The sequence below is a fragment of the Archocentrus centrarchus genome, chromosome 5, assembly GCF_007364275.1.
Source record: "Archocentrus centrarchus isolate MPI-CPG fArcCen1 chromosome 5, fArcCen1, whole genome shotgun sequence".
Classification (NCBI taxonomy): domain Eukaryota; kingdom Metazoa; phylum Chordata; class Actinopteri; order Cichliformes; family Cichlidae; genus Archocentrus; species Archocentrus centrarchus.
The window spans coordinates 30,287,246-30,311,569 of record NC_044350.1 but is presented as its reverse complement, the minus strand read 5'-3'; the positions used below and the strand labels follow the sequence as shown (position 1 = coordinate 30,311,569).

Here is a 24,324-nt window from a genome sequence, read left to right as displayed (position 1 = left end):
TCAATATGAGCTGCTCTCCTCTGCTTTTTTCAGCTTGTGTGTAAACCAGAGGAAAGCAGCAAAACAGCAGTAAAGACTCTTATCACAATGGTGGGTCAAAAATCATTTGGCCTATTGTAATATATTATGGCCATTCAGTGTTTTATAATGCTAGTGTTGCTAATCATTGCTATGGTTGTTGCAGGTTTTATATATATATATATATTTTTTTTTTTTTTTTTTTTTTTTTTTTTTTGGCTGTAGTGTACGCAAGCTTTCTGACAGATGATAAACCAATGTTTATCAGATGTTTTGGTTTTATATGCTGGTGCTCCAGTGTAATAACTTGTGCTATTGAATTTCACTTATATAGGTAAAGTGTGTATTCAATTCAGTTTTATTTACAGAGTGCCAAATCACAACAAACTGTTGCCTCAATCGGCTTTGCATTGTAAGGTAAAGACCCTACAATAATTACAGAAAAAAACCCAACAATCAAAACAACCATCTATGACCAAGCACTTGGTGACAGTGGGAAGGAAAAACTCCCTTTTAACAGGAAGAAACCTCCGGCAGAACCAGGCTCAGGGAGGGGCAGTCATGTGTCACGACCAGTTGTGGTTTAGGGGAGGGAGACAGGACAAAAGACATGCTGTGGAAGAGAGCCAGAGATTAATAATAGCTAATTATTAAATGGACTGTTTTTTTTGTCTTTATACAACATGTCTCATTCACCCACTCACATAAGCATGTCATTCTGTGGCTAAGGGATTTCTGTCTAACATTCACACATATTCATACTCCGGCGGTTGCATCGGAGAGCAACCAGGGGTTCAGTATCTTGCCCAGGGATACTTTGCCACACAGACTGGAGCAGCCAGGGATTGAACCACCAACCTTCCGATTAGTAGGTGACCTGATAATCGTGACCTGCTTCCGATTAGTAGGTGACCTCCTGATCTACAGCCACCCCATTAAATGCAGAGTTGTGTATAACATGAGTAAAAAGAGGTGAATGAAGAAGAAATAGTGCATATTGTATATTGAACACTCTCTCTGCACACCGTGGGTCAAGGGAAACATCATTTCAGTTCTCCACCTGTCTTGTACATTTGGCAGCAATTGACAATAAAAGTTGAGTTGAGTAAATCACCATTTTGCCCGGTATGACAAAATTACATTCTTTGCATGAGACCATGAGCAAACTTAGATGTCCTGTCCTTAAAAATTCAAGTCAGTGAGATGGACAGTGCAAAGACATTGTGCCTCTGATCAACATTTTCCTTAGCACAGAAACTGAAAAAGTGCTTTTTGAAACTATAATTATGTGTCTATAGCGCAATATTCATTGTACACCTCTGTGCAGTTGTCCATTTTTTGCAGTGATCACATGTGAAATTCTGTGAACCACTGATATGCTTAATGTTCTGTTAGCTATGCCATTATATCAATATTATACATAAATAATAGCGATTGGGTGCCACTGTATCACGTTTTATATTTTCACTTTCATATCCATCTGTTTTCCGAGATATAATTCCCTCATTAAATACCAAATGTGCTGAAACTGGTAATATGTTGAACAGAGGGTTGCTTGTGTGTCACTGGAAATGAGCCTACACACTGCTTCATTCTGCCAGATAGAGAGAGATCATTGCTAATAATTAAGAATTACAATATCTTTTAAAATTTTAGGTAGATATCATAGATGTTCGGACTCAGATACCCCGCCCCTTCTTTTTTAGGACCCCCCCCCTTCCAGTTTTTGGATGAATTTTTTTCCTCAGGTCTTCTCATTATCAGCAGGTAATTGCCTTTGTAACACTCCATTTTTATTTGGGAGATATAATCTCATGCTTATGCTGATGCGCTGTTCTGTTATCATCCACTGTGTGTGTGTGTGTGTGTGTGTGTGTGTGTGTGTGTGTGTGTGTGTGTGTGTGTGTGTGTCCCGTATAGTGAAACTGCAGGTCTGTGTGATTTTTTTTTTCTTGTGCAAAGGGCTGATGATCAGGCACAATAAAGCATTGATCTCTGAAAAGTTTGACCTTGTATTCAGCAGTTACTTTTTCACATTTTTTCTCCTTTGTGTTTGCTGTGTTCACAAATGAGTGAATGTGTACGTAGTTTTTTTTTTATTGTATGTTGTTGACTTTTTTTTTTTTATCACAGCAGGTTTAATTAAATCTTCAATTATAATACATTTGGGCAGCTTCAGGGTCTGCACTGCTCAACAGAAATTAGATAGTATATTCTGTGATTTTGAAGTGTAAGAAAGAATTGTTATTATATACGGATTATAATTCAGCTGCCCTGTCAGACACAATGGCAGCCTTGCCCATTCAATATATTTTCAACATCTTGTCTCTGACATTTTTCATCATGTTCTTTACTGACTATGAATGAGAAATTATTCATTGTCATGATGCTGCTAAAATGTCTTTGCTTCTCTCGGAGATTGAAGGAAGATGTTTATTCAAGGGCAAACGACTTAAAACACTGCGCAACAAAATGTGCTGGATAAATCCAATGAAAATAGTAATGTGAGAATCAAATACACAGCTTCATGTCATATCTGCTGTGTGGCAAGAAGTTCTAAAAATGTTGCACTGCAGCTCATCTTTTTGGTTTAATCCCTAAACCAGATGAAGAAATATGTAACTTATGTAACTACCAATGAAGTGTGCTCTTTGTTCTGTATAGGATAAATCATGGCGCTTTCTCAAAGTGAATCTATTATTTTTAGACTACTGGTATTTCTTTTCTAATGGGAAAAGAAAAGAAATGCCACTAAATTATAGACTGTTTCAGGAAGGTGTTGTTATTGTCTGTTACTGTAATAAAACTTTTTTTTTCTCCATCCTCTTTTTTCAGGGTATTTGACAGTTACCATAGAGCCCCTGCCTCCTGTTGTTGTTGGTGAGACTGTTACTCTCAAGTGTAACTTCAAAACCGATGGCAGGCTGCGTGAGATTGTTTGGTACAGGGTGAGTAAACCTTTCTACGGTTTCAAAGCCATTAAGCACAAGTTGCTTTCTAGAGCATTCATTTGTGTTATTTCTAGCCATTTGTCATTTGAAGGCGGTCAATGCCAATAGTCATATCACAGGTTTTATGGCTGTGTTCGAGCAACCGTGTGCTGTCAAACTGCAGTTGTTAGAAAACAAGCTATGATTTGAGCCAGCTGCATGGGAGGCATCACTGGATGTTGCTTGGGAATTTGATTTCTCAATCTGGTGGTCATCACCATCATTTCTTAATAGTTCACAGCTGGCGACTCAACAGTTATTAAAATCCCAGTTGGTGTGAAACACTGCCTAAGTGCTGCTTATAATTAGGTAGCTGTTGAAGGAGAAAAAAACAAAAACCTGGTGTGTCCAATATAGTGGTTTATATGTTTTAAAGTTCTGTATTGAAGTAAAACAAATCTGGAAAATGTTACAGTTGAGAGAGAAGAAATTTGTCTCACTTCAAGTGAGTCACTGATAAGCACTTAAAATGGAAAGCAGTAGCAGCTGCTGCCATCACATTCCTGCCTGACCATTTTTCTTTAAGCCAAACTCTCCATAATTCTTAAGAGCTATACAGATTTGCTTTGTAAAAGTATCCAACTTTTTACATTAATGAGTTTTCTGCTGATTGGATTTGTATAATGTAGCACAGACAAATTGCAGACCCTGAAATTTTATCAATCTAGCTTGAGGGTCTTCAGTAAAATGCATTATTGGGCTGCACTGTTTCATTCATGGTGTCTGTGATGCACTTTAACGACTCATCTGTTTACAAAACAAATGCAAGGGTAATTTGCCAGGTGCCATTATTGTTGTATGTGCATTTCTTCCTTCACTTTGTTCGAAGCAGATGTTGCTTTAAGGAGGCTTCAACTTTGACTTTTCACATAAAGCTTAGGCCACTCATCAGCAGTGAATAAACATTATTTCCAGGACACAGCATTGCATGAAATGTACAAGTATGTAAAAGATGTGTTCTTGTGAGCAAAAAGTCTGAAAATTAATGATGCTATCTATAAAGCTGTTGTACTGATTAAAGGAAATTATGTGTATACAGCATTTCTTAAGCAAAAGCAGTATTTAGCTAAATGTCAGGACATTTCAACATATAATGCATCATTTTTTTTCTGTATTTTATTTTTAAATTTTGTCTTGGAATTTCTCCAACTATCTTTACAAGAATTGCTGATGTAACCTTCAAATTAAATTAGTAAGTGAGCAACATGAATTATGTGGTAGAGGCGATGCATTTCAATATAGTATGGAAAGGAAAATTTAAAAATCCTCCTAAATGACACAATCAGTACTCCAGGTCCAGTTCTGCTACTGTTTAAATAATCAAATAAACAAATAAACTGGTAATTCAGAATATAAACTTGAATTTGTACAAATAAAAATAGAAATAAACCCCATCCTGGTAGTGAGGTATGCACTCCCTATGAGGTTATTCTGTATGTATTTGATAGTTGTTAATGTACAGCACTGTAGTGATGTTCACCTTGGTTTCACCCCCCCCCAACACTATTCATTAATGAGCAAGTTTATTGCTTAGGCAGGAAGTCTGCCTTTAGAGTAGCGTCTGCTTTCTCACTTTTATTATTGTGAAATAAGACAATATCTTTGGGCTCATCTTAGCAAATGCTGACCTTTCAAGGTAGGACAAAAAGAGATTTATGGCACTTTACACATTCGCCTTACTACCATAGATCACTTTCATTGCTGTGACAATTTCATTTAATCAAGCAGAATTTGGAGAGCATTGTTTTGCTTACATTCCTTCAGATATTTGCAGTGTCTATTGATAGCTGTACTTTAAATAACCACTCAGAAAAAAAAAGAGCTGCCCATATTAAGTGTTCTCATGGGGAAACCAAAGAGGTTGTAGCAGAAATCAACCTCCTCTCTCCGGAGGCCACTGTTCAGCACAAACGTTGATAAATTATAAATCAATTACCCACTTGGCTGCCAAAGTTTCTTTAATCTCTGCCTTTTATTTGACTAAATACTGTTGACTTCCCATTTTACCTCCTGTTCAAATGAAATCGGGGTTGATACTCACCTTGAGAATACTCAATCAAAGCTCAGCCAATCATGCGGCATCATGAATAAGTGGAATATTTCTCTGATGGTCGTTTGTGAAGTGGCTCCACAGTGTAGTGGTTTACGCATCTGTCTAACAACTGAAAGCTCCCCGGTTTGATCCCAGGAGGAGACAGAAATCCCTTGTTAGTTGTGTCAGGAAGAGCGTCAGGTGTAAAAACCTACCAACTCAAATATGTAGAGCTACAGGCTGTGGTGACCCTTTTGTGACAATGGAGCAGCTGAAAATGGCTTATTTGTATTTGTTTATATTCGGTTTGAGGATTTTTTTTTTTTTCAGCATAACGCTGCCAGACTGCAGTCAGAATTAGTCTTATTAGTGTTAAAGATAAACCTGATTATTTTAGAGAACCTTTCAAGGCACACTAACTTGAATTCTCTACAGTACATACAGCACTGCCAAGATAAAAGAAATGGATATGATTTTTATGTCCCACATGGTTTCTTTTATATAAACCTATATTGTATTTTCTTTTATCTCCTAATCATGAACGAGTTCATTTATGGTGACATGAATTCTTTCAAGTTGGAGAACATTTTTAAACGGCAGTACATCCTGTCCATTATCATCCATTTAATATTTTTTTTACCTCCACCAAAGAGGTCATGTTTTTTTGGCAGCGTTTGCGTGCGTGCGTGTGTGTCATTCTGTCTTTAAACACAGTAGCTTGAAAAGTTTTGAATGAATTTTGATAAAACTTTGTAGGGCTGTAGAGTGGAGTCATGTTAACAGTCCATTAAAATTTGGCTTATATCCACCAAGGTCTTCAAAGTGAACATAATGATTTATTGGACCAAAACTGACAAAAAGCCTTATAACATTGAAACTATGATTCTTATAAGTGTATAAAGATTTAAAATAGCTTGTCACATTTGACCTCTGACCTCTTCTTTAAGGTCAAACTTCCATAAAATGTCTTTTATCTTTAAAATTAAGCGTAAAATTCTACCACCTTCGTTTGTATTGGCAGCATTTAGGAAATGATACTATGACATGGGGATTCTAAATATCACATTATAGTTTGCATCCAAATATCGTGCCACATTTGAATGTTAACACATTTTTAAACCCGGAAGTGAAACTCTTGAAATTAGGAAATAAGTATCTCGGGTCCAATTAGCATAGCTTTTTTTTCCTTCCTTTTTTGGATAGCAGGGGGCTTGCCTTGAGTTGAATCCAGGACCCCTTGCTGTTCAAAAGAAGAACACAAAGACCTTTTAATGCAAGGCCAATGCATTGCCACCCTCCCTAATATAAATGACCTTGTTGAAGCAGGCCCCCAAACCAAAAAAGTATGCAGGTAAGCCAGAAGATGGGACATTATGGTAGCTCTATAAAGGATTACATTCAAGCACAACAAAGGGGTAAACTTTAAATGACCTTTGTTTGAATTCAGTTCCAAATTCCCCACTGCATTTATCTCCTGCTATGTGATATATATATATACATATATACATACACTATATTTGGTCGTCTGTCGTCACAAGCATACGAACTTGAGTGACATCCAATTCTTAATCCACAGGGTTTAAGATGCTGTCAGCCCACCCTTTGCAGCTATTAAAAGCTTCAACTCTTCTGGGGAGACTTTCCACAAGGTTTAGGAGTGTTTATGGGAATTTTTGCCCATTCTTCCAGAAGCACATTTGTGAGGTCAGACACTGATGTTGGACAAGAAGTCCTGGATCACAGTCTCCGCTCTAATTCATCCTAAAGGTGTTCTGTCGGGCTGAGGTCAGGACTCTGTGCAGGCCAGTAAAGTTCTTCCACACCAAACTCGCTCATCCATGTCTTTATGGACCTGCTTTGTGCACTGGTGTGCAGTCATGTTGGAACAGGAAGGGGCCATCCCCAAACTGTTTCTACAAAGATGGGAGCATGAAATTGTCCCAAATGTCTTTATATGCTGAAGCATGAAAAGTTCCTTTCATTGGAACTAAGGGGCCGAGCACAACTCCTGGAGAACACCCCCACACCATAACCTCATTGGATTGAAACACCTGAATTCAGTGATTTGGATGGATTAATTTTAATTAATTTTTGGCAACATAGTGTATGTTACTTTTTTTGTCAAGTTCTGATGTCAGTCATTCATTTATCATCTCAGTTATTTTGTTTTTATTGTTGTAGTATTAAGAATAAATGTTTGATATATTAAATAATGACATTACCTTTGTTTTTCTATATTTACTGCGCAGTTCCTAACTTGTACCAGATGCCTTGTTACCTCATTTCAAGTTAAGTTTTCTCTTAAAGCTGCTTTTAATATTTCAGTTACTCATGATAAAAAAAAACTATTATATCTATTAGGCTAACTTCTGTTTTTAGACTATGTCTCAGGACATTGGGTTAACTGGTTATGCATAATAAAGCTGATTAGTGCCATACTTCCCCATAATCATACCCATTTCTCTACATATATTATTATTAGTGGTGCCTAATAATTCTAAAAATGACATATTCCCCACACTGAGCTATTTTTTCTACAGTACAGTCTGCAAAATCTGCCTAATTATGCATGTTGTGTGGACGCGTAGATTTTCTGATGCATCATTAAAAACATGCAGACGAGTAGACATGAAGAACTTAGATGTTAAAAAAAAAGACTAAAGTTGTTTTTGTTCCTGCAATCATCAAAAAAAGCTAAATAAAACATTTTCACCCCCTCCTCTTTGTCAGCCTCCCACACTTAATCTTTAATAATGATCGTTTATGGATAGAATCCCTTATAATACTCTCATTTTAGTTTACTCAAGATGACAGACAGAGACAGGGAGTGAATGCAAGAGAGTGAGACCAGTCTTCGGTAATGGATGCTGTATAGCCCTGCAGCTAATGCTTCAAGAGCAAATAAATGAAAGCCTCTCAAGTGTCTGTGATAATGCACTACAGGCCACATGAATGTTTTTTAGTGAGTAGTGAATGCTGGCAGGCCACAGATTAAAAACTAAGGATATGTAATACCACCAAGCTGTCTTTTATACTTTAGCAGCATACGTAATAGTAATGATGGATGGGCCCTCTCTTTGGGAGAAGAAATTCAGCATGGATGTGCAGAGTTGAGCTCTGGCACAATTCTGCAGGCTCATCTAATGCTGCAATTGCTCTAATTTATGTCATTTTAATGAATACATACTGTACATATGGGACATCTCCCAGTGGGCACCATGGTAATGGTAGCAGAGCAAGTTGCGCCTGCCTTCTGAGTGCTCCTCTGTACTTTGTTTAATTTTACTAGCTGGATCACCTGTCTCTATCCTGCTGTCCACCCACCCCTCATTCTACCCATTACACAATTCTCCCCGCTCCTTGACATAACTCTTCTGGGAACTTCTCTCTCACCATCACAAGTATCTTCCCTAAGATGCTTCCTAATTTACCACTGACCTGTCAGTGCACACATGTGTGTGCGTGTGTGTGTGTGTGTGTGTGTAAGAGTGGGGGAGAGAAAGAGAGAGAGAGAGAGATCACGTATGACTTGGTGGTAAGGGTCCAAATATCTGTCCCAGGGCTATCATAGAGATGTTAGGCCCATGACTGTAGCTGAAGCAGGTCTAATATATGCCATTCTAGAAAAAGGTTTTGGTGGGTATGTTGTCATTTAATTAAAATTACTTTGGAAGTAAAAGAACATGTGAAGGTGGACTTTTTTTTTTTCCAGTGTGTGTGTTTTGGTGTTTGTGTGAGCCCTAGCACATCACGAGTTTACAATGTCTAGAAAGGACGATAAGCAAAGACATTTGTAAATTTCAATCATCAGCTAACGACCACTGAACACTTGTCAAATTTTAATTAAGCCATCTGCCACCACAGATTTGAGTCAGACCATCACAAGTCATTAGTTTGTTTTTTTTTTCAGCCTATGCTACAACACATTACAGCATTGTAATAATTGAGCAGCATTGATTTTGTATGCACATATATTAGGATGCAACTGATATCCAAACTGAAAATTGTTAACTATTGCAGTTGATTCAGTTTGTTTGAATACTTATTAAAATTACAACTGTTCCAGAGCAGACTGCTTATGTTGTAGCTCATCATTTCAGGAGCATAAGGAAACAGGACTTTTCCTTTGTAGTAACTGTCAGTTTGTTGGGTTAAACTCAGTTTCTTTTTATGGGAACAAACACACTGACCTCTCAGGCACCTTTCAAACTATCAAGATTAAGTAATGCATCAGCATGTTCTGTTTTGGTGGTAGAACACACAAACAAATCTACAAGTATAAATTCGATCCAGGCAAAAAGCATTGCAAGGACATACCTGAAAGCTTCTTTACTCAACTTATGACTTTTAGATGTAACTGTAAAATGAGCAAAATATTTAACCAATGACTCCACCAGAGACGTAAATGCAGCCACAATCATATTAACCATTTAATTAGGGACTACTGTTTCAAAGCCTCAATTTTTTGGCCAATTGTTTGGTGTTTCTTTTTAAGCCAGAAGTGAGGTACATTGGGTGGATCTACCTGAAGGCACCAGGCATTACTTTGTCACCTCCAAGGTAGCCACTGTATGCCCTTAAGCAAACCTAGATTTACACTCTATTTCCTTGTAAATGAGAACAAATTTTACAAAATAAAGATTATGCTGTATTTCTTAAGTGCTGCAACTATAGCTACTGTTTACCAAGGTCAGGGTTCAAGTGACAACAGGGGCTTTAAGCCAATGCAGTAGTTTTAATTTAGGGGAAGTTGTTTGAACTTTTGTCACAAAGTTAAAGAAAAGGAAGACAATTATTTTTGTCAAAAAAAAGGTGAATTTTTTTTTTTGTTTGTTATTTTGTGAAACAATGTCAAGCTTTAGCCAGTGTTCTGTCCCGACAAAGGCTTTTTTGTTAGTGCCAAGATAGGAAGCAGTGACATTTTATTATAGCAAAACTTACGTTTAAAGTTAAGTTCAGTAGTTCAGGATCAAGGGACAAAGTTTAGTCATAACTCGTGCCAATATTCCATGTAGAATCTTTCAGCGTTTGTCAAGCACGAGGCTGTCTGAAGTCATTTCTGTTATGCCATGTACCATTTTATTTGAGTAAAATGTATTCACATTTTAGAGTGCTAAACAAAATACATAACAATGGGACTATTTTTTTAGATAAAGAGATCCGTTGCTATGGTTACATTGAGCGGTCTTCAGTATGCCAATGCCGGTCCCCACTCTCTGAAAGATTAAAAAAAAGACTGTAAAAAGCGTGACTACAAGTGTGTACTTATTTTTTTTAATTATTTAATTATCTTTTTTTATTGTAAAAGTCATTTATATGTACCAACTTAGATTTCTATCTTGACATACTGTCATTATCTTAACAGCACAGAAACGTTGTAGAAGTCTACAGTGGTGTTGCCAGCTGTGTTTGGACATAGGCCAGCTGCCTTTGCTTCGTTGCTTAGAGGGGAATGTGATGTTTATATTTAGGAATATAGAATTAGCTCTGCAGGAATAAAAGTACTGACTGGGCTACAACTATACAATTTAACACATAGCGAGAAACATGTTCACAATTAATAGCAAACCACTTGGTGCGCAGACTCTGAGCACTTACTGTAATACCTCCAACTCCTACACTGCTTCTGGTAGTCTTTTCCAGATTTACTTGTGGCCAGCATTTGACAAATCCCATTAAAGCTGCTGACAGTGTCAAACCAAAATATAATAGAAATGCAAATGACTTATCTCTTGTCATACTCAGGCACGAAATATAGGTAGCACATTACCTGAGGGCAGTGTGTCAGTGGGTTTACTGTTGGATATATTTTACCAGCTACTTGACTAAAAAAGAGTGTTTTTCTAGCCAATAATCCTCTTTCTTGACTGAGAAGAGACACAGGAGGCATCATATGTTAAAACTGAGTTTTAAACCTTCAAGACAGGGTTGCCTGGGCAACTGGAATCTCTGAGTTCAGAAGAGAGCTCACAGAGTGTGTATGCACAGCACACTCCTGTGGGGTTATTGGGTGTCTGACTTCCAACTGGTTAATCCCCAAGTGTAATTGTGTAGGTTAGAAAACTTCCTTTCTCAGTTATCCATTGTAGTGTATAGCCATTTATGAGCTCTCTGTCTGTCTTTTTAGCTCTCTATCCATCTATCTGACTGTCTAAGTTAGCATTCATACAAGCAATCTTTGAAAATTGGCAGTGCACACAAAATTTGTTGAAGAAAATTCAAGCAGTATTCATCCTTGTAATTGTTTCCTTCATATATCCCATTTTTGAGAGAGTTTTTGGAGCTGTTATTTTTGGCTAAAAGGACCCAGTCTCAATCTAAATGCATGCCGTAGAGTCACAATATGTTCAAAATGTTTGGTGTATTCCGCCAGAACACTGAACAAATGCCATTCTAATTCATGTTATAGATATACTTAGCCAAGAAAAGTAAGAAAGAAAAAGCATATCTGCCTGCATCTTTTACTACGATATTGAATAGATGTTTGCCTAATACCACAAAGTTGAACCTATCGTGAACCTCGGCTCTGAGCTTTATTAGCATTAATTTGTTTTAAGGAGTTAAGGCCAGTCACCATTTTTGGCATTGGGGAAATAACCTTGTAGATTTCTATCCCGGGCTCTTTAAGCGTCAGGTCTCTTTTATCTCTTATATTTCTAACTATATTTTTTAACACTTTTTTTTCTTTGTCCTTAGTTTTGCTTCACTGAACTGAGAAATTCATAAGTCTTTGCATGCATTATAAGCTTTATCAACAAAGGGTAGTACAGATCTCTATCAAAACCTCTGGCCATGGTGCTGATCTAAGGTTCGTGCCAAAGGGCTTTCCTGGCCCCTGTCCATGGTGCTGATCTGGCTCTGGCCTTGAGAGCAAATAACAGCGCTTCCATCATCCACTGAATCTCTCTGCAGGATAATTCTGCACCTGGGAGAATTAACCTATTTGCTAAATAATAGTAAACTGGCTATTTGTCTGGTATTTGATGTTGTATGTAGCCAATATTCAGGTTACTCTGTATCACTCTTGTGATAGTTATTTTTGAGTCTACCTGTTACATCTGTGAAATATTTTTAGGTAGATTTACCATGGCAACTGTTTGGTGTTTCTCAAGTCTGTTGATAGGGCTTATGCCCAAGGAGTTATTTAGTCAGTTTTCCCTACCCGGCAGTACTTTGTTGCTTTTCTTTGTAAACTGCTTGTCTGTATAATATTATTACAGTGACTGAGTGTTACCCAGCCTCCATCTTGCTATGTGCTTGGGTTCTAACTAACATTTGTTTAAACACAAAAATATCATATTCTGTTTATTTTGTTGAAAGAACTGTTTATATTTTGAGTAGGTCCACTAGAGCCATATGCAGTGTAATAATAATAAATTTTCCAATCACTAGCTCAAGTAATTACTTGACACCACATTTACACACTATTTAGCATTTTCCCAGATGCAAATTAGGGCTATTATGTTCCTGATATGTTCATTGTTTTTTCCAGTTTTGTGTCTTTAAGTAAATACAGTTATACAGAGATTAAATCTTAAATGTGATGTGTTTTATAATTATTATTATAGGCAAAATAGTCAAATTTTATTTTTTCTATGTATACTGTTTTGATTGAGATAAGACTCGAGGCTTAAGGTTTTCTTAGAGTAACCGACCTATGTTAAAGGACATCAGTGTTACATTTTACTTTAAAGATGGTTGCGCTGACTCCTCTGTTGAAGAAAAAAAATAGTTTTGCCTCTTTAAACGGTGGTACAAACCTCTGTCATCTTTATTAGCCTGCTGCTCCATGCCGAATGTGGTACCCCCAGGGGAATGAGAGATAAGGTGATCTGGATCACTGCACAGCAACCTTCCCCTTTGAGGATGTCACTAGGGCAAATAAGCAGCCTGTTATACATGGTATGATAATTACACACTTCATGTCAGCAAACTACAGGATGATTCCCTTTTGTTATCCACAAATGCTAATGGCAACAAAAGAGACTGATCATTCTTGTGCCTGTCAGAGAGCCTGTGCTGCTACTGACAGAGATTACAATAGGAGATTTTTGATTCAGCCCTGCAATGAGAGCATAATACTGCCTTGTTGTTACCATCTCCCAGAGCTCCCCAGGTATATACAGTACCAGTCAAAAGTTTGGACACACACCCAAACATTTGACTGGTACTGTATAAAAGCATACATTGTATCTAATTAATCAGCAAATTCAATAAGTGATTGTATATATTTTTTTTTAAATCCTAACCTTGTGAGGTTTAATTATTGTAGGGTCTTTACTTTACAATATAAAGCACCTTGAAGTGACTGTTTGTTCTGATTTGGTGTGATATAAATAAAATTGAAAAACTGAATTGAGGTCATCACATTAGAATTAATGACATTCTGTTATACAGTTGTATTTGAGATGTATAGTATACAGTATGTCATGCACACATGAGATATTAAATCTGTGCTAATTGCTTTAGTCTGATATTGGTTGGAAAACTAACAGTGTGCATAGAGCAGATGCTGTAAAAATAATAAACTTTTTTAAAGAAACAACATAACAGTTGATGAGAGATAGATTTTAGACTGTTTTGTCATTATATTTTAGTAACAATAGACATACATGGTAAGATTTTAATTTAGACTGCAAAAGCCACGGCTCTTTAGGGCTTACTGAAGCTCTTCAAATTTTCAACATGTCTTGAAAACTCATAATCTCCCAACCAAAATCATACCAGATTTTAGAAATCCTTTTTTTTTAACTATCACAGAAGGATCAAACAAGAAAGTGATTACTTAGTGATTAGGAGTGGATCAGAGCCCAGAGCCTCTTTGTGACATTTACTTTAGAGGAGGAAGTCATTTCCATGCCAGTAGAATTTTAGCACTGGTTTCTATTTTGCTGCAGCACAACTCACCGGGGGGGGGGCATGAAAGCAGTAAAACAATTTGGTGTGTGATTTATTTATTTGTTTATTTGGGTAGAATGTATTTCCAAAGGAAGGAAAATATCCAAAGACAAACAAAAAACATAATGATAATCACATCCTCCAGTGTTGTCTGGGTAGCCAATGCCTGTAACTGATTCCTCTTTGTACTGAAGGTCTCTTGTTATCCAAAATTATAATTGAAAATTCAGTGTTTAGTCACACTGTTAGCACTAGTTGACACTTTCCTTAATTATTATAACTATGGGCAGTTATTTTTATTATGTCCCACCTATAATGCCTTACTATTATAAATCGTCATAAAACCACAGAATGTGTTTTATTCCACATAAGCCAGAGAAAATGTGCTCAGTCAAGAAGTATTGTGACTTTAATAATGACTACTGCTTAAATAATAACGTGAAAAACTGTATTTCATCATCTGCTGCTTAACTGAATTCTAAATACAATAAAGAGACATAAATTTTTTCTCTTTGTGGCACTGCAAAATATGCATTATTTGGGGAGCAAAATGTACATATGAGTGTGGTTAATACAATTTTACCCCACCAAATGAAAATATATGGAAATATATGAATGCCCCAGTTTTGTGTCTTTAAGTAAATACTGTAAATTTTAATGTATATCTTCATGCAGTATTCTTTTCTGTTTATCAAAAACCATATGCCCAAATTATTAACGTTAAAAATAAGAGTAATCATTAAAATCTGCTATCAATGCTGGGTAGTGTCACTAGATTTAGAGGTGCTGCAGCTGAAAAACTGTCATACATACAATTTTTGGCATCATTACATTCAAATGTATACATTTTTATAGCAATACTCTAATTGTAGTTTTTAGAGCAATGTTTTATATATACCGCCTAAACAAAATATTGTGATTAATCAATCACCCCATCTTTTCAATATTTATTTTTTTCGTTTGTTTGTTTTTGAAGAGATGGAAAAAAAATTATCACTAGATATACTTGGAAGGGCTTTAATATACCTGGAGATCGCACCGAAAGTATGTTTGGGAAACCTTGCAGGTTGTTCAGGTTACTATCCCACCATCTCAGCATGAATTAAGTTACTGGCACAGAAACAGTCTGACTTTGCCACCACTGTACTTATTGGACAACCAATTATAAATGTACAATAAAGAGTATCTGTTGTGACTATTAGGACATTTTAGTTATTGATTAAAAAAGGTGTAATCTGAAATCTTACCTGGAATTCAAGCAATTATGAATAACTTTGATCTTCCTTCAAATAAATAAAAATGATTTTTTTTTGTTCAATATTTTCTGCATTTTCTTTTTGTATTATCTTGTGCTTTATTATCACAAGAGAAAATTTCAATTATGATACTGTATGGGCTGCAGCAGGCTCTCTTTTACTGCGCTTCCTCAAAATAATCAGGCTATTCTCTAGATGATAGTTTTTTGTTGATCCCTTCAAAAAAGGCACTGACCTCATTTAAAAAGTGGCCTGGGGGCATACCGTCCTTCTCCAAAAAAATCATGTGTGGTAACCTTATTCTCTTTAGCCATCAATAGAAATTTTTTAACAATCTGCATCACTACTCAGTATTACAGTAGTACTGCAAGCCAAATATCTTGGAATTCAGCATTATAAATAGTAAATTGGCTTTAAATTTTGATATTGGCATTAAATATTCATTTTTAGGTCACATATCAGATTCAAACCTGTCTATATATACACTCATCGGTCACTTTATAAGATTCAACAAGGTGCTGAAAACATTGCTCAGAGATTTTGGTCCATATTGACATGATAGCATCACGCAGTTGCTGCTGATTTGTCGTATGTACATCCGTGATGTATGCCTCCCATTCAACCATATCCCAAAGGTGCTCTATTGAATTGAGACCTGGTGAGTGTGGAGGCAATCTGAGTATAGTGAACTCATTGTCATGTTCAAGACACCAGGCTGAGATTATTTGAGCTTTGTGACATGATCCTGATGCATCATCCTCCTGGAAGCAGCCATCATAAGCTGGGCAGACTGTGACATTTAAACATTACTCAGTTGGTACTAAGGAGCCCAAAGTGTGACAAGACCCCCCCCCATACCATCACACCACCAGAAACCTGAACAGATGACAGATGATGCAAAGCAGGATGGATCCATGCTTTCAAGTTGTTTACACCAAATTTTGACCCTATTATTCAAGTATTGCAGCAGAAATCAAGACTCATTAGACAGGCAACATTTTTCCAATCTTCTATTGTGCAATGTTGGTGAGCCTGTGTGAATTGTAGCCTCAGTCTCTTATTCTAAGCCGACAAGAGTGTGATCTCTTCAGCTGCTGTAGCCCATCTGCTTCAATGTCCAACATGTTATATGTTCAGGTATGTTCTTCTGCATACCCTGTAGCTTGTAATGAGTGAATACATTTTTATTTGAGTTACTGTTGCCTACCTATCAGCTCTCCTCTGACCTCTGGCATTAAGACATTTTTGCTCACTGGATTTTTAAAAATGTATTTTTAAATTTTTATTTATTGGGCCATTATTTGTAAACCCAAGAGATGGTTGTATAGGAAAAGCCCAGTAGATCAGCAGTTTCTGAAGCACTTAGACCAACCCATCTGGCACCAAGAACCATGCCACATTCAAAGTAATTGAAATCACCTTCTTTCCCATTCTGATGCTTGGTTTCTATGTATATTTATTTATTTTTACCTGAAAGAAGTATGGCTTCAGATTAGCACACCTAATAGAACGCCTGTAGTGGTTCAGTAGATTATTCAGCAGAACCACTTTTTGTCAATGGTGGTTTAGACTGACTCCCATTGGTTATCAAAAAGCTAGTTAGCTAATTATAAGCCTTATTATTTCAGAACAAAGTTTTAGTTAGACAATTTTCCCACTAAAATAACTTTCCCATGATCTGTACTGAGAGATCATGAGAAAATTTCAAAAATGTATTCTAGGAAAATTTTAAAAAAGCTCGTGATGCCCTGTACAGCTGCTGGTGAAAACATAAAAACTATTTTGATCCTGTTGTGTCATAAAGTAACCAGAACAGGTAGAGCCATAATCTGAGTCCAAATCTGAATTGATTTAGTTTAACAGAGACACAAAGGGTTTCCAAAAGAGCCACGAGCAACAAAACAATGGAAGAGGAGACAAGAGGATAGGGTAAGCACAGGAACGCTAAATGAAACATGAAGCTAACTGAGCCTGATGTTATTGTGACTACAGCTGAAAGATCTGGCAAAGGTGGAGTGGAAGAGGCTGTCCTTAAGAGCACAGGTGAGTGGAGGAAATGAACAGCAGATGTGTGTCATTCGGCGTGCTCTGCAACACATGTTGAACACCATACCTCCAGAGTCCCCAGAAGGGTGATAACCTGCCAGACACATGCATGCCAGAGAGAGAGAGACAGAAAGAGAGAGGTGTGAATACATCACACATTGTTTTGGCCTTTTCTTTTTTTTTTTAAGATGTATTGTTATCTGGTTAGTTGAGATGGCAAAACAACTTTGATTACTTCTAGCTTTTTATTAGAGGTTTGTTTGTTTTGTTTTAGCAATCATTAAATTCTCTGTGTGTGTGTGTGTGTGTGTGTGTGTGTGTGTGTGTGTGTGTGTGTGTGTGTGTGTGTGTGTGTGTGTGTGTGTGTGTGTGTGTTGGGGGGGGGGGGGGGTTCCTTTGCTCCCATTCTCTTTGTGGCACTTTCCGTGGTGAGCGGATTGAGGTGCCCTTTGCACTGAGAAATATAATGTAGTGTGATTGCATTCCCACTCATGCAGATTCTCACTGGATATTATGCATGATTGAAGAGAAATGGTTGAAATTTGGGAATGCATGAGGATGAAAAAAAAACAATGTTTGCATTTATTTAAACTGAAATGGTGACAATCAAATTGTTAATGTGGAAAAATGCAGCGTCAATACCATTTCTGTTTTCTGTTTCAAAGGTTTGTTGGAAGTTTAAATAAAGAAAGCTTTGAAGCACTGAGACATCAGATCTGCTTGAATCTGTCTGTTTCAAAAAGTTTCATATAAAGAGAAGACCAAAGAAAATGCACCTTGATCTTATATTTGTTAAGCTCTTTTAACAATGATAAATGTTCCTGCAATGTACTGTAGCCTTCGATCAGTATAGACTTATAGTCCTGAACATCAGTCATGTTAAGAGATTTCCTCATACCTCACACATGAGTGTTACCTAGCATTTATTGTAATAATTTCACCATAGCAATTCTTCCTCTTTTTACATTTTTTATTATTTTGTTTCTGGTCATTAATTTTAAGGTGGAGTTTTTTTTTCTCCACACTGGCATTTTTACCACAACAAGCAGGCTTAAACCCCCAGGTATTACTTGAGAATCTGTATCTTATTTGGATGATAATTGTAAAACATAATATTAAGTCTACTCAGATTTGATGGCATTCCAATGCATGCCAAAATGCAATTGAGAATGAGATTACAGTTCACATTTGTCCTTCCTAATGCGATGGGGAAATGTATTTTTCACCATCTCTGTTTAGATTGCAGTGTTTCAACCAACATTTGCTATTTAATTTGACTAAAACATTGGTTGTTAAATGTTTGCAAAAATGGGGAATCCAGTTCTTATCCACATTTCTGTAGAGTTTCGGTTGCAGTTGGTAATGGATGGCCAGCGCGCCTTTATTTGTTGTAACAATAAAATTCCATTAATGCACCCTTCACTTTCAGTGCCAAAAGCATACTCTTTCCAGAATTTAAAAAGTACACTATGATTAATGCCACACACTATGTAGCAATGTGTAAATGATGGGACTAAATGACCCAATCACCAATCAGAGGCTTAAAATGGACTGGGTTCACTCATGACCAGGCCAGAACTCCAGCCAAGGAAAAACAATTAGAGAAAAGCCCCTCTTCCCCTGTGGGTTTAATGCTGGTGGAGAGATAGGTTTTGTAATAGATTTTTGTCCGTGTAAAATGAGATGCTGACCTCTAGGTCCAAGACATTCAAAGACATCCCAACAGTGGTACAGCACACTCCCACTGGGGCTAAAGGATATTCATGCAGGACATCATTCTTGCACTTGGTGTGAGTCACACCAGTCATGACAGCCACTTCTCAAGGCAGTTATCATCAGGGAGCCTCAAAGAGTGTCGAAAGTGGAGCTTTTTTTTTTTTTTTAATGTCATGAGATGTTAGCAGTTGACTCTAGTTTTTTTCAGTTTCTTTTTAGCTGTTGAATTTGTTTTACTCAATCCTTCTTCACAGATAAAATTAATTTTTTGTGATTGTTTAGTGATGATTAAAGACTTTTGTTTTGTAACTCTTTTGTCATCTACCAGAAATCTTTTATTTAACATATTAGCATTAGTCCGAACTTTTCAGTAGTTTAAGCAGACTGATAAAATGGTAAAGGTGTTCATAATATTTTTTAGAAGGACATTTGTATGATATTGTTCTGTGTTCTCAGTTTAATGCTGGCCCCTTTGTTCCCTTTTGCCATAATGTTATTTATTCATTCAATCATTTATTACATTTCTATCCATAAAACTTTATTTTATCCATGTGCTGGCTGCTGGTCATTCAAAGAAAGGTTTGATTTTGTTCAAAGTTCTGTAAATTTGGTCCAAAAACTTAATTTTTTTATTTTTAAGTTGGTTTAGTTTTGTTTGTTTGTTTTGTAGTATGCAGTAATACTGTCAGAGGACCCCAATGCAGGACTCATGAAGCAAGAACTAAATTTAGACTTAAGCTTTATTGACAAGCGTTATACATAAAGTGGGGCTGGTCAGGTGCCAGCAGTACGCAAAACTAAACTCTGAACTAAACATGAACTATGAGTACAACACACACAGCAGAGGAGTCGATGACGACAAGGACACGACGAGGAACAAGGGAAAACAAAGGGATAATGAGGGAAGTGGAAACATCTGGGGAGAACATGTGACAGAACACACTAACGAGACATGAGATGCAAAACCAAACATAAAGCACACAGGACAAAAGGATCATCAAAATAAAACAGGAAGTGAGCAAACACAGCAACACAGACTTAACACAGGAGGGATGACACAGACACCTGAACACAAGACCACGGGGAAGACAACATGAGGGAAACAGGAACTAACACAAATAACTCAACAGAAAATAATGACAAAATAAAAAAATAATATCCTAATCCATAACCTACAAACACAACTCACAGAAGAAACATTAGTCACACTGGACCAACGGCCCAGGATGAAAAGTATAATCGGTTTCTAGACTTTAAACTCCAGTTACTGTTAGAGAGAAAAAAAAAAATATATATATATATATATATATATATATATATATATATATATTATTGCTTATCCATTTGAGTCCATGTGAAACATGCTAAGAACACAGTTACAGCTTTTGTGTTTGCTGTAGTTTTACCATGCTTTGACTTAGGAGAATGTTATCAGCACTTTCTTTGTTATAAAATACAGTAATAATCAGTCAAGATAATATGACCTTAAACTTAAAAACTAGCCAAAAAAAGGCTGGAGTTTATATGCAGAAAATGGTGTATATCATGCATTAAGACACTCCAGCACTGTAAAGTTGTATAATGCAGGGCAGTAATGTATTTGTCAGTAGCATTTTAGTGTTTTATAAAGTGAGGCAAGTAACTTTGGGCCAGGCTCAGTCATCACCCTGTGTCACACACTTTGTGCTCCAGTACCCTCTAATTTACAAATTGAACACTTTGTTTAATCCCCCCTTTATCCTGATGTTATCCAACCATTTACAATCAAAATCCAACAGAGATATCTGTGTAATTTATGTGTTCATGCTCTCCCCTGCTGATACAGCACATGTGTGGTGGGCCCTGATCGATCAGCCACAGAGACAAAGGGTTTTGTCAGTTGTCCCATTAAACAAAATGAAGTATTGACAAATGCATTCACATATTGTGCCTTCAAAGGCCCGCTTTGCCATAGATTGTAACACTATAGGTGTTTGGATGGATGGATATATATAGAAAGAGGTAAATATTGTTTTTCTTTTTGCCTTTTTAAACCTCCTTGCAATGTTAATCAATCAAACAGACCAGACTGAATCAGAGGAAAACTTGCTGCCACCACCAACCTGCACTGTTTTGAAGCAAAAAGAGATAAAAGCACAGCATCTCATCAAACAAGATAGAAGCAATCTGATGGGAATCATTTAGTTGTGATATTTGAGGGGGGGTCTGATGATGTCTGGCACTGGGACATTGGAATCCTTTGGGTCCTGTGGCTAACAAAGTGGAAACAAACCATTTCTCCAGTGTTCAATTGGACTGAAGTCGGGTCAACACCTTGAGCTCTTTGCTGGATTCCTCGAGCTCTTCTGAGCATTTTTTTGTGGCATCGCTGCCATCGGGGAGTGCCATTGCACTGGCATCAAAGTAACTTTAATCCAAAGGTTTTCCACCATTGTAACTAGATGATTGCTTCATCTAGCTGTTGCTTAAACCTCAAGGCAGAATTATATTGTGTTATGTTCCAAAAGTGGATACTTAAAATGAAAAGCTTTGATAATTAAGGTAAAAAAAAAAAAAAAATGCATTCAAGAGAAGGATGACAGTCGTTAGTAATTAGCGTGGTTCACATTCCATACAGTGAAATTATTTTTCCGCATTGTAGTTAAGATAGAAACTTTTTTTCTTTCTTTAAAAAAAAAATCAGCACCAGTGTAGCTGCACTAACACGTCCTAGACCGTTAGATTGCTGCCACTGTAAATGCCAGAAACAAAAGCTGCTTTTCCTCATATCAACTATGCTTTCCATTTACATTAACATAGTTATATATTTTAAACTGATATATATTATAGACTACAGAGTGAAGTTCGCATTTCAGACAACACCACGACAAAATCTCTCGAGTTTTCCTGACATTAAAACTAGGAAGAGTTTACTAATTTACCCAAGCAATCAAATGTAAACCATTAAATGCCAATACATCCTCTGAGCTTTGCTTTCTTTATTTTCATAAGAACATTGCCAATTGATGCATTTTATCATGTTAATGGACTTGTCACAGTCACAATGATGCATATAGAATAGGAAGGCTCTTATGACGGCCTATCCTCTAAAAACACAAATTATAACAAGAAAAAAGGCAAGAGAACAAAAAAAAAAGACAAAAACAACCTCAAGGTGCATATTAAAAAAAGACAAGTTATTTAAAGAAAATGCCTTTACAATTGTAACTGAGATAATGAATTGCGTGTGCAACCACAAACGATCCTGCTTTCTTCTTTTATAATCTCTATTTTGGGCATTGTGCCATTGTCACAGTTAATCCTTAGCCAACCTAAAGCTTTCATATTGTATTTTATTTTAAATTTTGGCAGTATCGCCTTTGAAATATGCTGAAAGTCCAAGAGCTCCCTTTCATCTATGGTCTTCCTCATAATTATTGAGAAAGGTGTGATACTGGGCTGCATTTGGAGGCGCTGCATCTCAGCTGGGATTGTATATGGTTGAGGTAAACCCTTTTACACACAAGCTAATGACCGAGATATTCTGAACCAGGCAGCATTATGCAAAATTAAACCCTTCATTTGCCTTTTTGTCAAAAAAAACCACTGTGTGCCAAACATATATACGTTATTTGCATTTTGTTCTAGCATGAACCTAATTTGTTATCAAAAAAGCTTACATAAGATAATCCCTGTTGACCTAGTCACAGCAGACTGAACACTCACAGAAGTGCAAAGAGCAGAGAAATCATAGCCAAAATTACCTGGCAGTGTTATAATTTTACTAACAATGTGTCTCTGTGTTACTATTGTCACTTTTGTGATTATATATGTTTGAATTTGATATAAATATGTCCGATCCCATCATATTATCTGTTAACCTTTGAGAAGCCAACTTCCAAAAAAATTTTGATATAGAGTGAAACGTGCCAATAACCACAGCACATCTGATCAGCTGTTTTACATTACTAGGTAGATTTTCTTGTTTTGTTTTGTTTTTAATCTCGCTGATGTAATCTACGCACACTGTGCTTCAGGGTGTGCCTAGATTACATACACTAAGTCTAGGAAGATTGCTAGGTATCTGTGAGAATAGCTTCATAGCGCTAATCTTTAAAAACTACATGTTCTAATCTTGTTTGATGCACCCCTGATGTAGATATCCTGACATGTACTGTACACTCAAGCGGTAAATCATTCACAGAGCGGTAAATGTCTTAAAGATAAGCTTCCATAGATGGTCGACTCTGTGGGCCAGGCTCTAGATTACATTGTGTATTCTGCTACAAGATAGATCATATACAAAAACTACAGATGGCTTTACTACCATGACCAAGTGGAAAATGTGGTAGCTTTTTGAGTTGCATGTAAAATGAATGAGTTGAACACTTTTTAAACTCTTGTGAAGTTTGTTTTTTTCATTAATACAATGACAAAGAGCTAAATTGCAGCCATTTCATCCTCTGTATTGTTACTGAGTAAAACAAATACGCGCATAAACGTGTTTGAACATGTAAAGTGTCTCTCACCTTCTCTCACTTCAGGCAAATAAATACATCATTTTGATTTAAAATTACACGGTGACAAATTGATTCACATGCAGAGCGCCTTGCCGTAGCAGTTCAGGTATTTAAGATGTCTTGTTGTTTACTGGTTCAATTACGCCGTTCAAATGCGCACATAAAAAGAAGGGATACATAAAAACCAGTTATAATTTATGACATTAGATAAATCTGTCGCTGTTTTTTTTTTTTTTTAAATGCATCTTTTCAAAGCAGTTAAGCTATCACTGAGGCAAGCCATTTTCTACCACTATCAGAAATATGCACTGAATGTGCACTTCAAACAAATTCTCTGATAAAATGAGCTGAGAACAGTGACATAAAGATAAACTAAATTGTAAAGCAGCTGTGATGCCTTGATAAAGTGCACTCGTGGCAGTTTGCAAACATCTCTATTGGAACTAATTTTTTTTTTCCCCAAAGATAAAGACATCTGATTGGATCCATCAGTGTGGCTTAAACACATGCTCAATCCCTCCATAAGTCTTCTTGGCAGCCTTATATTTGAAACATTTTGAGAGTGTCAACATGCCAGTTTTATATCACCGTATATAAAGACCACTGTAGATAGAAATAAATAGAAAACAAGAAAAAACAGAACAAAACAAAAGTAGAAGAAACTCAGAGTTTACAAGCTTAAAGTCAGAAGTTCACTACAAAAAGATATTCTTTGAGATTTTAAAGTCATTCAAATGCAAAGTCATACAAATGTGCAATACAATATAAAGCTTAAACTAAATTATATTTAAAAAATAAAAAACTGGCTCATTTGTGTCGAGTTAACCCTGCTTCAGGGTGCAAAGATGGATCGGTTTTAGCCAGCTACA

The 24,324-nt window shown here is 36.6% G+C and overlaps 1 protein-coding gene across 4 annotated transcripts in view; it reads left to right on the top strand.

Annotated features, from left to right (window-relative positions):
• igsf21a (immunoglobin superfamily, member 21a) overlaps nucleotides 1-24,324 on the top strand; it is a 191,724-nt gene that overhangs the window by 65,031 nt on the left and 102,369 nt on the right. For all 4 annotated transcript variants that reach the window (XM_030730367.1, XM_030730366.1, XM_030730364.1 and 1 more), the window contains one exon: nucleotides 2,854-2,966. In XM_030730367.1, the coding sequence (XP_030586227.1) occupies nucleotides 2,854-2,966 (113 nt within the window). The remainder of the gene's footprint in view (nucleotides 1-2,853; nucleotides 2,967-24,324) is intronic.